This window comes from Ylistrum balloti, unplaced genomic scaffold (genome assembly GCF_031769215.1).
Source record: "Ylistrum balloti isolate Yb309-2 unplaced genomic scaffold, AGI_CSIRO_Ybal_v1 Utg371292, whole genome shotgun sequence".
Classification (NCBI taxonomy): Eukaryota; Metazoa; Mollusca; class Bivalvia; order Pectinida; family Pectinidae; genus Ylistrum; species Ylistrum balloti.
The window spans coordinates 113,331-128,235 of NW_026782693.1; the positions used below are offsets into that span (position 1 = coordinate 113,331).

The following is a 14,905-nucleotide window of genomic DNA, read 5'->3' on the forward strand; positions in this document are numbered from 1 at the left end:
ATTTAAAATTTTTTTTTCCCCTTAATCAGTCCCAAATTCAAGAAACATTCTTCAATATTTCTCAAGAAATAGTGATAACAAACTTTCATATTCAAAATCCAAGATGGCCACCTGTCGGCCATATTGTATTTCTGATCAGTCGCAACATCAAAATAGGCACAGCTATTGACTAAGAGGAAACTTACAAATGAAATTTGAGAAATTTCCATCCAACATTTCTCGAGAAATAGCAATTCCAAACTTTCACTGCCAAAATCCATGATGGCTGCCTGTCATTGACTTCGTTTTCCTAATCAATCCCAAAATAAAATAATGCACAACTAGGGACCAAGGGGAATTTACATATGAAATTTGAAAAAGATTAAAGTCCTTTTCCAGGAAAAGCAATAAAAATCTATTACTCTGTTGACCATGTTGGTCTTCAGATCATAAATGAGACAATTCAAATGTGGGACCAAGGGAAACCTAAACATGAAATATGAAAATGATTCATTGAGTACTTCTTCAGAAAGTAATATAAGCATTAACAAATTATTACTGTCTAAAGCCAGGATGGCCACCTGTCAAGACATGTTGTTTTTTGCTCAGTTCAAAAATAGGACAAAGCACAATCCGGGACCAAGGGGAATCCATATTAATATTTGACAGAGGCATGTCAGTACTTCTCAAGAAAAAGTGATAATAATTCTTGTTATCACTATCATAAAATGTAGTAAACACTTAAGGTAAGGAAGCGTTGTATGAGGTAAGACCCAGGCAAGAGTTACAGTAGTAAACGGCCTTGATGTGTGAACTTCAGCCCTGTATTGTTACCTCAAGGAAGTACTTTTCAAGAAAGAAAAAGCATTTATTTAGTAAACATTTAGTCAAGTTTAAGGGAGCTATTGAAGAAGATAAGATTTTGTCTAGAAATATTTTCTATTCATAGCTAAATTATGACAGTGACCTTAACCTTTTACCTCAGACCTGAAGAGCAATGCAAAGCAACCAGCTTCCAAACAGGCTATTTTTATTGGATTTGAACATGATAGGTCCAACATCACATAACTCAATCAGTGAGGAAGTTATATATGAAGCTAATGTGTTTGTATGTCCCAAATTATAGGACACATGTTATCATGCAGAAACTTATTTTCTGTTGATATCAGTGAACCGACCTCAGACATCTAAACCAGTGCATGTAGAATAGGTTTATGACTATTAGCAAGGAATGTTCAGTTCAATGAGCCAGTGACAGCTTAAGATAAATACAACACAGAAACAACTGTCAACAACACTGATGTCCTAGGAATGACAGTTCAACTAATGATCAGCACACACAAATATGGTATCACAGAATGACATTAATGTTGTCTGATACACACATCGTTTTACAAACATTGAATATCAGTGATGATTTTTATTAATCAATTTATTACAGAATATATACAGAAAAGAAATATCAGAAATGTGCCCTAATTGATATGAACAAAAACATGTCTCAGATACAAGGAGTAAATCACTTCTGAATCCAATCAATTCAGTAAAATATTGATCATCACTAAAACTTGGTCAGATTTCCTGTGTCTGAACTTCTTATCAGTAACCCACACACCAGTGTTCTATCAATATCATTGATTTTAGATAATTAAACTTTGGTCTTGCTAAGTATACAAAGGTCAAAGGACCTTACTAGATGATAATTACAAAATTTCCTCTTTAATTTAAATTGGAACATTTAAAGAAACATTTACATAATTACTGACATTTTTGAATATGAAGTGAAGAATTCTATTCTCTTACAAGAAATAGGGTTGAGGCAATTCTGAATGATAAAGCTCATGTTTTTTGTAACTTTTGAAAATAACTAACTCGAGTTAAATAAATTGAATAATTGTCTGGAATATGAGAAGTGTGAATGATGTGTGTAAGTATGAGGGCCTTCCTGTGTGAGGACACATTTGTAATGTTTTGTATGTCTTGCCTTGGTCAATAAAATGTTTTTTTTTTTTTTTAATGTACTTTATGAAGTCTGACATTACACCAGATATATAGAACGTGTCAGGCCCTGTACACTAAATAAATTGAAAGTGTCAAGCTTTCAGATCAATTGACAAACACATTTCCCCTCCATGGAATAAAATACTCATATACCTGAGTAATCTCTATTAATGAGATAAACTTGAGGTTTTTTAATGTAAAACCAATTTTCATGATGTAATACTTACCATAACTTTAGTATGCAAATACAGTACCTACACCCATCTTTGTATCACAACAACAAAAGATTCAAAAGAAAAACAATCCCGCCCTCCCTACGATCCATGAGCCATCACGGCAGGAACGCAGAGTGATCTCCCTTCCTCTAATAACCTTTATGGCGTAAACCCCACAGAGGGGCAGCCAGGCAGATAAGGAAGAGGGGAGGATAGGGTGGGACTCCATAAAGTTATGGTAAGTATTACATCATGAAAATTGGTTTTACATTAAAAAACCTCAATTTCATTTCAGTAATAATTACCATAACTTTAGTATGCGAATTCGTCTTACCGTAGTGGTGACTAGAAGCCAGGCAGCCCCTTCAGCACAACCAAAGTAGTAGGGAGGGAGAACAGAGTGCTAAAGTGAAGGAAGGGACCTCTCTATGAAAGAGCAGGTGTACCCACATGCCGCCGTACGGAAAGACATGGCCCGGGGCTAACGAGGAGGCCCAGCCACTGACTATGCCACCACCAAAGGTCCCAATGAATACAGGCCTTCTGAGTGGGAAGCTAGGGATCACAGATAAAAATCTGTGAAGGTATCCCTGCCCTGCCAGAATACTGCAGACATGACCTCCTGAAAGGAGGACTCATTGAGAGAAGGGCCCAGGATGAAGCAGGGCCCTGACCTCGTGAGACCGCGCTTTCGCTCTCGCCCGAGCCAGATCATCAAAATGCTCGTAAGCATACTAAATCACCTGGCAAACCCACCTGGAAACCGACTGGGAGGAGATATCTCGTTGTCCCTGTTTAATGGGCAAAACAGACGGGATCGAGAGCCCCCCCCCCCCCCCCCCCCCTGGTTTTATCAAGATAAAACCTAAGAGCCCGACAAAGACAAAGCAACCTATCTCGCTCCTCCGAGCTAGTCACAGCCAGGATCCTGATGGGATCGTGCGAGAACCCCGTAACCTGATTCTTCGCTAAAAACAACTCTATTCATAGCAAAGCCTCTGATTACGGCAGAAAGAGAGGAGGACTAACCGATCTCCTTCCTGCCATAACAAGCAAGAACTCTGGCAATAGCTGTACGATAGCCAGCAATAGTGCCAGGTGGCAGATAGCGGTACCTAAACAGAGAGATTAGGAATTCCACAATCAAATGCAGAGGCTTCGAATGAATAAGCTTCCTTGCCGACACACCAATCACAGAAGATCATCCAACGTGACTGGTAGAGGGCAGAAGAGGAAGCCCTGATTGATTGCTCAATGCAATCTGACACCTCTTGAGAAAAGCCTGCCTTGGCGTGGCTTCCAGAGATAGCCTCAACGCGTGAAGGTGGAGGATCTCTGGTCAAGAGTGTGTCGTTCTGGGTCAAGGCTGGCGAAGGAGATTCGGTCTGGTGGGGAGAGCCAAGGGCTCCTCCACCAGAAACGACAAGAGCTCCTGAAACCAAGCTTGCCTCGGCCACAGAGGGGCTCTCAGAAGTAAGGAGCAGTGATGCTCCCAGAACTTCTGTAGAACCCTGCCCACCAGGTTGAAGGGAGGGAATGCATATGCATACTTCCCTTCCTATTCCAGAGAAAGGGCGTCCACAGCCCACGCCTTACGGTCTGGGACCGGGGAGACGAAGGTTAGCAGCTGGTTGTTCAGGGAAGTGGCAAACAGGTCTATAATAGGTCTGTCCCACGCCTGACAATTCCCCTTGAAAATCAAGGGACACAGCTGCCATTCCGTCAACACCGGCTGGTGGCGCCTGGAGAGTGGCCAACAACACACTCAGCCTGCCAGAAAGATGCTTGACCGCTATGGTCAACTGCATGTCCTGGCAGAGAAGAAGGATGTGGATGGAGAGGGCACACAGGACATGAGACCTGGTGGCCCCTGTCTCTCCAGATACGCGACAACTGTTGTCGGTAGCCACACTTTGGACTGCAGGATACCCCTAAAGGACTGCAGAGCCAAATGAACAGTCTCATCTCGAGTACACTGATGTGCTCCGAGAGCTGTTCGCCAGACCACTCCCCCGAGCGGCATTGGCCATCGAGGTAAGCTCACATTCCTGTCATGAACGCGTCCATGAACAGGATCATAGAGGGGAAAGGCTTGGTCAGAGGTACCCCGTGGAAAACGTTCTCCTGAATGGTCCACCAGCAAGAGAACTCCCTGACCGACTGGGTAAGCGGGATCCAGGCCGCCTGGATGACGGAACCCAGTCAGACAGGAGGAACATCTGGAGAGGTCCGATGTGAATCCTCCCTAGGGGGACCACATATGCCAAGGAGTTGAGATACCCCAGAAAACTGAGGAACCAATGTACCTGGACAAGCGACCAAGTGATGAAAGTCAGAGCCAGAGCACTGACCTTCTCAAACTTCTCCAGAGGTGGAAGGGCTAAGCCCCGAACCATGTCAAAATGGTTCCCCAGGAAGAAGAAGTCCTAATATGAAGGAACCTCTGACTTCTCTCTGGAAGGAATGAAGCCGACTCTGAGCAAGAGTTTCAGGACCAGACGAGTGTCCTTCACTAACGATTTCCACACCAAAAGAGGCATGAGGGAGTCGTCGAAATAGATGTGGATGTCTATTCTGCGTGAGTGAAGGAAACACCAGCAGCAACTTGGTGAACACCAAAGGAGCTGTCGTGAGCCCCAAGGGCATCTCTGCCTTGGCAGCATGGTCCCTACTTCCTCCTGGAGCACCCGTGCCCTTTCTGAATCCCCGGGAGGAGGAAAGAAACAAAAACGGCCAGGAGGCGAGGGACGAATCCTGAAGAAGGGGAATACCTAGACCCTCCCTGACCACAGACAAAAGCCCAAGCGTCATCTGTAATATCCTGCCACTGGGAAAGGAAAGCAGAGAGACGTCCGCCCACAGGGAGTTCCGGATGGGGCAGATTGAGCCCCTGCCAGACCAGAGAATCGTCTGCCCACCCGGAGCCTGAGCCTGCGGGAGAAGGACATGAGCCCGGGAAAGGAGAACCACCGTCCACCCGGCCATACCCTTCGCCTTTCGCGGCCAAGAAGCAGAAATAGTCAGGAACCCTTCTTCTTGCCCCCAGGAGGTTTTTACCCTTCCTACCCTTCCCCTTGTTGCCGTTGAAGTGAGGTTGGGACTTGGGCTGTGCAGAAAACTGAGCAGCCGAAGACTTCGCCTTCTTCTTAGGAGGCACTGACCCCTGCGAGGCATTGGCCTTCTCAGCCTGAAACCTCTTCACCAGAAGTGCTAAGGCGACCGAGTCCTCCTTCATATCCTTCTGAACCCAAGGAAGAGCTCCCCTGAACAGGGTAGAGCCCTAGAAGGGGGCATTCAACAAGCGGAAACGGTAGGGTTACTGGACTGGGCGGATTTTCAGAACTGAAAACTGCCTAGCCAACACGGCATTGACGAGCAGAGAACCTGCAAGGCTGCCGTGTCCTGTATGTCGGCTGTTCTGTCTCGGATAACCGACACTCAGGCAAATCGGATACCCTGTATAGACAAACTGTCAGGAAGTCTATGTATGACAGAACTTGAATGGAGAGGTGCAACATTCTCTCCATCCTGTGGTGCTCTTTGGGATCGAGCACCACCTGGTCCACTGATTTGCCGGGCCAGGCAGCCAGCTGTCTCAACTCCAGCTGTGCTGGTTGAGAGGCCAGCTGCCCATCATGTGTGGCATAGTCGGAAGCTGAAGCCTCCGACAATTCACCAACACTGAGCTGCAGACCGACAAACCCGGGAGCACGGGTAGAGAAGGAGTCCTTCTCTAAAACCGGAGCCCGGGCCGTGGCCAGAACCGAAGACATGATATTGCCTTCTGGCAGAGACCGATCTGAGCGAACGGAAGCCCGAGAAGCCACCAGGGAACCCAGAAGGATGGTGGATTCAGGCGCCGACGATGCTGAGGCGGTGGGCAAACCTCCGCCCTGAGAATCCGGGAGATGTTGGCCCGGAGGACCCGCATCCCAGAAAGCACATGCTGAGCCTCGGCTTCAGCAGTCTCAGGGCCATCTTCCCCTTGTGAACCCTCTTGGCCCAGGAGAAAGATGTATGACATCGTCTTCCTCTGCCGAGCCCGCACCCTCGATGTCCATCTCCTCCTCAATAGAGACCGAAGTCCCCTTGGGAGGAACAGGGGCCGCCAGAGGAGCCATCTCCGCAGAGGGGAACTCCTCTTTATGGCATTTGGACGCAGCGCGACCAACAGCCGTAGCTGTAGGCTTGGGTCGGAGACCCGAAGCCGACCCCTGGGAACAGGAGACCGACGGGTCCGCGCTGGAGGCGGAAGTCCTTAAGGTCTGGCAAACCTTTATAGGACCGGCCAACAAGGCCCCCGAAGTAGCAGAACATTGGGGGGATTCCGCACTGCTATAACATCTCCTAGAGGAGAGACCAACCCCTATGGGTTCCACGAGTGAAGACCCATGGGGTAAAAACCCAAACCCCTGAGGGAATGGGAACGGTCCAGCGGGCCGGGAGTGACCCCAGAACTGGCCAAGATGGCCTGCCTGAGTCTGGGGCTGGACACCCTGTCCAAAGGACCAGGATGAACCGCCACTCCCACCAGGTGGAAACCCAGACATGTACGGGCTAAGCCCGTAACTGCTGAGTAACTGTTGGTACCCAAAACCATCCGAAGGTTGGCCTGGGCGACCCAGGAATAAGTGCCCGCAGGCACCCCTACTCCCTGAGCCCGGAGGAAAGGGAGACCGGAAACCGGACTCCTGGCCTGAAGCCCCAAACCCTTGGGGGAAAACCCCCTGGGAAACCCTGCACTGGGAAATCTGGATAGGGACGGAAAGCCCCAGAGCCAGAAGCCTGTGAGGGTGGGAAAACAGACCCCGCGCTGACACCAGGATTAGTGAACTCAAGTGTCACTAATCCCCGTAGCCACAGACAATCCTGACAAAAAGTCTGTGGCCCCTGACCCTATACACGAAGGCACAGTTCCGGAGTCAAAGCGGCCCCCACCAACGACGCCACCTGGCGCGCCGAGGTCCCTGAAGGAATCAGAGACCTCGACCGGAAGTCCCTTTCCGACGGTAACACCGCCGCCTATCGAGAGCTACCGGCCAATTCGACCCTTGACTGCGCCGAGTCAGGGTCGGGCTGCCCCCCCTCCTACTCCAGGACGCACCTGGACAGGGGGAGCCACCCCCTGCTGAAGGGCGGAGCTCGGTGGAACGAGAGCACCCCCAGCAGGAACGCTCTGGTTCAGAACTTGAGGAGGGAGGTCTTAAAAAGCTTACTTCCCTTACCGGAAGAAGAGGACGAATCCCTCTTCCGGCGGAAAGTTAGCTGGAAAGGCATGGGAGCCTAAGCAGCAGACTCCATGTGCAAACAAAGTTCACATAGCGAGGTCTGGCTGCAATGTCGGCAAATGGGACAGGTATCATGGGGTTCCCATTATCTATAGAAATAGGAACATCCATGCGCTGACCCCCGACGTAAACCCGGCACCTTTATCCAGCATCGAAACAATAAAAAATTGTAACAATGAAAACAAGGATAAAAAGTTTTCTAACAATCAAAAAACTACGAACGAGATCATAAAACCTACCGTACGCAGCAAGATTGTACTGCAAAAATAGAAAACGGTCGTACAACACGGCCGACAAAGCAGCAAGAAAAACAAATTCCAACTTCACGCAAATCCGAGCAACGAGACAAGTAGTCACGCACTCGAATACGTGGAGGAAAAAACGGCCGTAAATACGGTCAAAATATAACAAATGACAACACTTAATTTCACAATATAAGTTGGGAGATGGGTTTATAGACTACTAATAGAGTAACAATATACTCAAATGACAATGGCAGTACGAAGAGAAGGAGTAAGAAAAGCACTTAGCTCAGACACCTCCGCACTCGTCGGCAGCCATAAAGGTAAGAGGAAGGGAGATCACTCTGCGTTCCTGCCGTGATGGCTCATGGATCGTAGGGAGGGCGGGATTGTTTTTCTTTTGAATCTTTTGTTGTTGGGATACAAAGATGGGTGTAGGTACTGTATTTGCATACTAAAGTTATGGTAATTATTACTGAAATGAAATTAGTATTCACATATCTGTGTGATCATGTGCATGGAACAGAAACATCACAAAGATCATAAAATCCAAGTTGCCTTCTTAATCAGCAAGCTGTTTCTATTTCATTTACAAACATATCATATTTATGACTAACATGTACTTATTTTTCATGTTTATAAATTTCTAAAAGGAAACATCCCTTGAGCTTGTGCAGCACTATCTCTACCACTCAAAACATTTACTTCATAAAGCAAAAACTGGAAGCATTAGATTCAAAACATCTTATGGAACACAAACATATACATTGCATATCATATGCATAGTCTGGGTATTTATAAATAATTCAAGACTATTTATAAAAACAATGATTACTTAGGATATTATCTAAGCTTTCTGTTTATAATAAACATGTCGTGTTTATCTTTAGCATTGAAACAGTATTGACACTGTAATGTATAATTCTGTACTTCCTGTGGTGTATTTTATAACCTGTCAATATATATATATACTGCTATGTATATAAGACACTGCGGAAGTTCATTTGCATTGATATACTTGCGTTGCTATCACAACTATGTGCTACACAAATTTTTCGTCGAATGGGGATGGTTCATTTTGGCCTCACTTTGCAAAGAATTGGTGAATGTGGAAGGAAACTTTCAAGTAAAATACAAATTTTGAGAATTTGGCTTCAATATGAATTTCCAACCCCCAAAAGTCTTTAAAAAAAATAGCACTGTGCTGCATGTCCATCAACCATTTATTTCCCATCCATGTAAACTATGTGTAGTACTTATTATGACAATTGCCGCGGCATGTCAATTAAAAGTCATATTATAATAAGATAAACATCTAAAATAGCATTAATGAAGCTGACCAAGTTTCAAAGAAATTTATCAAAAATCTAACATGAGGGAGGATATATGCTAACAAAAACAAATGCTAAATAAAATAAAAGGCATTATAACTTTTGTGTTAATTGTAAGAACACAATTTTCTGCCGTGGTTATCAAGCTGTTATCCAGTTTTGTACAGGCCATCCCCAGATCTAGATTCAGAATGATAATAATATTACGGGAGAAACAGCCTCACTTATCCCTCTGTAATTTTGCACCTCCTATGTCAAAAATCTTACACAAAATAAAAAAAGTTATCTGTTATTCTTGTGAAATACACACCATAAAAATCTATACTTGTGTTAACATTCACATGTACATACTCACTCTTCACTTCTACACATTCAGATTCCTTAGTCACTTTCGTTGCTTTATAAGCTTGCACACGTGACCAACAATGAAAAAATGGCAATTAAATATACTTGGTGTGGTCTGGATCTTTTTTGTATATGAATATGTAAGACCAGAGAGTAGATCATAGAATGTGAAATAAAAGTTCTATGCTTATTCATTGCATGCTACACTGAATACTAACTGAAGTGATTATGATTAGATAGGATTTCAATCTGATGATGGCTTCTGCATTGACATAATGTCAAAGATTTTTTTATCTTTTCATTTCACAATCAAATCAAAAGTGATGCATTAAATTAATGCTTATATGCTTTTTATCAACAAAACCATGACTCATACTTTTGGAAAATGACCCCTATTTCATATTTTCATGCACTCTATGATCTATGAAATGATAATGTGAAAGAATTTGAGATATCATTCCCTACCAAATTTAAAAGAAACTGGTTAAAAAGTGAGGGAGCAGATCACCAGACAGAATTAAACGTTGTCAAAAAGACCCTAAAAGGCACGATAAAAAGGGCAATTATTCATGTTAAAATTGTTGAATAAAATGTTGTTTAGGAAAACTAATCTTCATGTCATGATGGTTATGTGGTTATTAAGCCTACTAAGTTTGAAAAAAAAATCTGCAGAAAGGTGAAACTGGAGATTTCAGTACATTATCATAAAAAACTACAAGGGGCAGTAACTCTTTAAAATACAGCCAAATCAAAAGGCTCAACTGTTAACTTTTTACCAATATGGTTACTGGTAAGCCTGAAAATTTTGAGTTTGAAAAGATCACTTTCGATTAAGATGAGCAGGCACCTGTTTGATGGGACCTGACATATTTTGAGGAGATAATTCACCACTGCAGCAAGATCTGTTGCCAACTCTTACTAAGTGCACTATCATAAGTTCTCACATCTAATGACTTAGCAAAATAAATCCAGGCAATGTAATTCACAGGTGTTGAGTCTGATCATGAACTATACTGTAGCTATAAGAGGCTACACCAAAACCTGTCAAGTTTTGCAAAGTTATGTAGTGATGAGGTAAACATGTATGCCATATCATATTTATTCAAAGTTTTGATGTGTTCCACAAGTCGATATCTTGAAAACTTTCCTTTTAATCTATTTACCACATCATTGTCCCTACTTCGCTATACATATTTATTTACACATTTTTATTGCTTTTTAGGTCGAACAAAGGTACATATACAAGCAGCTGAAATTGGACTTACAACATTCAGTTTTCCTGTTACAGTACATAAAGTCTTATAGATCTAGATCTTAATATAATGAACAAACTGTACCAGGTAAAAATCATAAGAATTGCTTTCATCAAATTGATTTGTCTAAATTGTCTGGAGCACAATATTGGTAGTTATGTGTATAATGTGTGTCATAGATTCCTGATACTACATGTTGGTGATATATATCGCTTTCTCCTAATACACAAGGATGGTAATCTACTGTGAGAAATTCCTGACCAGATACATGTACTTAGTTCTTATATATTTTCCACTATCAAATCTACTGCAGTTACCTATCTATATATTTTCCACTATCAAATTTACAGCAGTTACCTATCTATATATCTTCCACTATCAAATTTACAGCAGTTACCTATCTATATATCTTCCACTATCAAATCTTTTGCAGTTACCTATCTATATATTTTCCACTATCAAATCTACTGCAGTTTTCTATCTATATATTTTCCACTATCAAATCTACTGCAGTTTCCTATCTAATTTGAACCTAGGACATACCAGTTGTCAGAGGATGCTCTACCTTTCCCAGCAAGAAAAACAGGTTCTGTAATTTCTTTAGATAAATATAACACAAACACACATATACAAAATACACATTTTTGTATGGAAATGAAAAAATTATAAGAAAGAGTATAGATGATTCTTCTTAATAAAGGGAAAGAGCAAATAACTAGAAGGTGATTAAATGTGTACCAAAAAGTATACTGCCATCTTCTAAATCAACTTCATTGTTTCAGTGAATTTATTTTTAAAGAATGATAGTTGAAATGGCCTTGACAATGAAAACAGTACATGGCAGTTCAGTTGGATTATGAGGAGCCCCATGTGTAATTATAAAGCTGAGAATGTAAACTTCAGCCTCAAATTCTGGAGAGATATTCATTAGACCAAAAATTGTCTTATATATTGTCTAACATTGCATATGTACACAGGGCTCTCAATCTGCCTGATTTGGGGCCGAATTCCCAATACAAAATAGTATCTTTTTTTCCCAATTTAGACCCCAAGTTTTCCCAATTCTAAGGAAAACAACATTATTTTTCCCAATTCTAAGTGCCCCAGGCCCCAGTCCCAAAATGTTGTGCGAGAGCCCTGGTACATATCATAAACAGATTGATAGAACAATAAGAACATGGAAAAAAATTATATAGTGAAACTGTATTTGTTTGAACTTCTGTGAACTTTTGGATTTTTCCGTGCATACATGTAAATATTAATTAACACTATCTGAATATTTATCCAGAGGAACTGGCTTCTAATATAATTTGGTGTTTATTATATCAACATTCTTAAATAAATTCTGTTATTAGATTTGTAAGTATTACTGAAGTGGTACAGCTTATGACAAGGACATTCAATTGTTACTTTTTAACTTCAACTATTTTATGATGAAATATTAATTGAATGTTCATTTGCGTTCAACAGGGTGCTAATATTAATACTTTTTTCAAATTGCTAACTTCAGGTACATCAACACCGGATTTCCGTGGCATGAATTAATTGTGATGATACTGGAACATCCAAGCTATTCTGTGAGATCAGAGCCCACCAATTCTTCACTTACCTTTCCCCTCACCATTTATTTGGAGGATTATGCAAAATTATGATCATTTCATCTAAATTATGTGTTGTTGTTTCTAACTTCTAGCAAGACTCTGGTATAAGTAATTACCAAGTAGTTTTGGAAACATCATCAGGGTTTTATATTGATAATACTATAACAACGGAAAACAAAATGTTTATAATAGCATTGTAAAGATATGTTACCACTTTGACTACAATAAACACATTTTGAGCACTGTTAGGTCTCATTTTCAACAAAATGTTAAAATCATTCTGACTAGTGTCTGTTATGATCCTTTATCCCTTTATGTTTTAACACATGAAATGAAATCCCCAACAAGTGAAGTGGAAATGTTTAGAGATTCAAATGACCAACTGTTTTTTACCTTTTTGGTCACCATGACTACTAAAACACATACAAAATAGACAAGTAAACAAAATTGATTTTGTATTTCTACTACATGTAGTTTGTCAACCTGATGAACAATATTATCATGTTCTAAATCATTATTTAAAAAAATAAGTGCAACAATAATCATTACGAAAGAAATAATCGAAAACTGGAAGCAACTACTGAAAGCAAAACTCCTGTAAATCATTCTGTCATTTAAATGCATTATCTACCCTGATATCTAAAATGAATATTCAGAAAGGCTTGTAATTGTATTCAGAACACGTATTCAATTGTTAAGAACTTAAAACATCATTATAAAATAACTATTCATTCAATAATGAAGTTTAAATTGTTTGTAAACATCATGTCCATGTGTTTTTGAAAAATATCCAAATTTTGCTTGCAATGGCAATGTGAAAGAGATATTACTTTGCTTTAAGATATAACAGATCATCAGGGTTTTCCATAATTTTGTTAGTAGTAGGCTGTGTAGTGAAAGTAGGAGGCTGGCCTGCTGTGTATGTGTAGTCGTGTACGGAACATTATTACGGAACTGGATTGGTGTAGGCGGCCAAATGATCAAAGTAGCCGGTCAAATTGGCCGGCGACCGGCTCTTATGGACAACCCAGGATCATCATTTTTTCAGTTTCCATTTACACATTCAGGTGGTTGTCTAAAATATTAATTCTGTAATAGAAACCTTTTCTAATGCAGTGAAATTACGCAGACGAATTCAAATTCACTATTTTTACAACATTAAGTGCTCTAAAACTGAGTTGGTAACCATGGCAACAACCACCCATCAGTAAAATTTCTGGCATATGTATATCCTTAGGTTCCCTCTCCTGGGATACCCAATACATGTAAGTTCTTTTATATGTTTTATAATCACTTCCACCATCACAAACACTTGTTGATACAGAAAACTAACACTTTTTTTCCAAATTTCAGCTTCTGTGGTAACCTCATTACTGGAAAAATATTAATTTTGTCCAAAAAAATTTAAAAGTTTGTATCCCCATGTTTTGTTGCTTACAAAATATTTATGTGAAAATTCTTGCTGAAGCAAAATGACAGTATTTCTTCAGTTTCATTTCAAAATCCTGGGAATTATCTGGTTAATACACCTTTACAAAACTTGTGAACCTTTTCCATATCAATCTGTTCCCCCGCACGAATATTACCAAGAGTTGCTATTGGATTGTAACTGAAATAACCAAAATAAAATTACGTTTAAATCAAATGTAACTGAACATCACATGTCATCACTGATGTAGACATGAGACATGAAATATGCGATGTTTAATAGGAGACAACAAGCAAACTGTCATGAGGAAACCTGTACCATTACAGACCATCACCCGTGTGGTCAGACTCAGCACCAATACCAACCGCGGGAGGTAACTCTACAGAAAAAAGAATCGTTATTTCAACAATCTTTCGATAAGATTGTAATTAATGTAATTATCTTCTTAATTACTACTTTGGATGTGCATGTACAGTAAAACTGATCTGCAGCCTCGTGTCATTTTAACTATCTATGTTTACTTCTGGTGCCCTTTAATTTAGCGCCACAAAATAGTAATGCTAATCCGACCACGTGCGAAATTTCGACCTGCTTATAAATGTTTTCCTTGATGATGTAACAATGGCTACGTCTATGTTACTCACCACCTGTCAAAACCACCTTGTACACCTTATTCTTGTTGTCGCCCACTGCCTGCGACATACTGTAGAATTCCTTGAGTCCTCTCGTTAGTTGGACACACACACGACTAACATTTCGTCCAAGGATAAGCCGACGACAATACATTACCGAGTAACAGATGATGTATATTACCCACTGAAAATAAAAACGAAACGAATAAGTCTCAGATGGAAAGTTTTTAAGGTTTCTCGGCTTTACAATAACAATCAAACGCCGCGAGAACTAACGTTAGGCAGACATAATAGGTCTACGTCTCGGATGAAACGAGTCTGTGATTTACGAGGTAAATACCTTCACAAATGTTGTTAGAATATATATATGTTTTAAAAATCGCATAACAACGACAATGTAAGATCGTCGTAAAAATACAATGTTTAAATAAATTATTAAACCGTTTGCTCCTTCATTATTTAGTCAGCATTACCTCAGATTTGCAGTACTTGTATATGTATAACGATGACGTATACATGCGATGTTGATGACGTATACGCAAAAATATTACAGTGACGATTCATGACGTCACAGGAAGTTGACATGAAA

General features: G+C 41.1%; 1 protein-coding gene across 1 annotated transcript in view; it reads right to left on the reverse strand.

Annotated features, from left to right (window-relative positions):
* Positions 1-14,416, reverse strand: part of LOC132561858 (TRPL translocation defect protein 14-like) — a 35,115-nt gene extending 20,699 nt beyond the window's left edge. The window contains exon 1 of the mRNA XM_060226566.1: positions 14,329-14,416. Within this exon, the coding sequence (XP_060082549.1) occupies positions 14,329-14,386 (58 nt within the window). The 5' untranslated portion in view covers positions 14,387-14,416. The remainder of the gene's footprint in view (positions 1-14,328) is intronic.
* Positions 14,417-14,905: the final 489 nt, after the last annotated feature.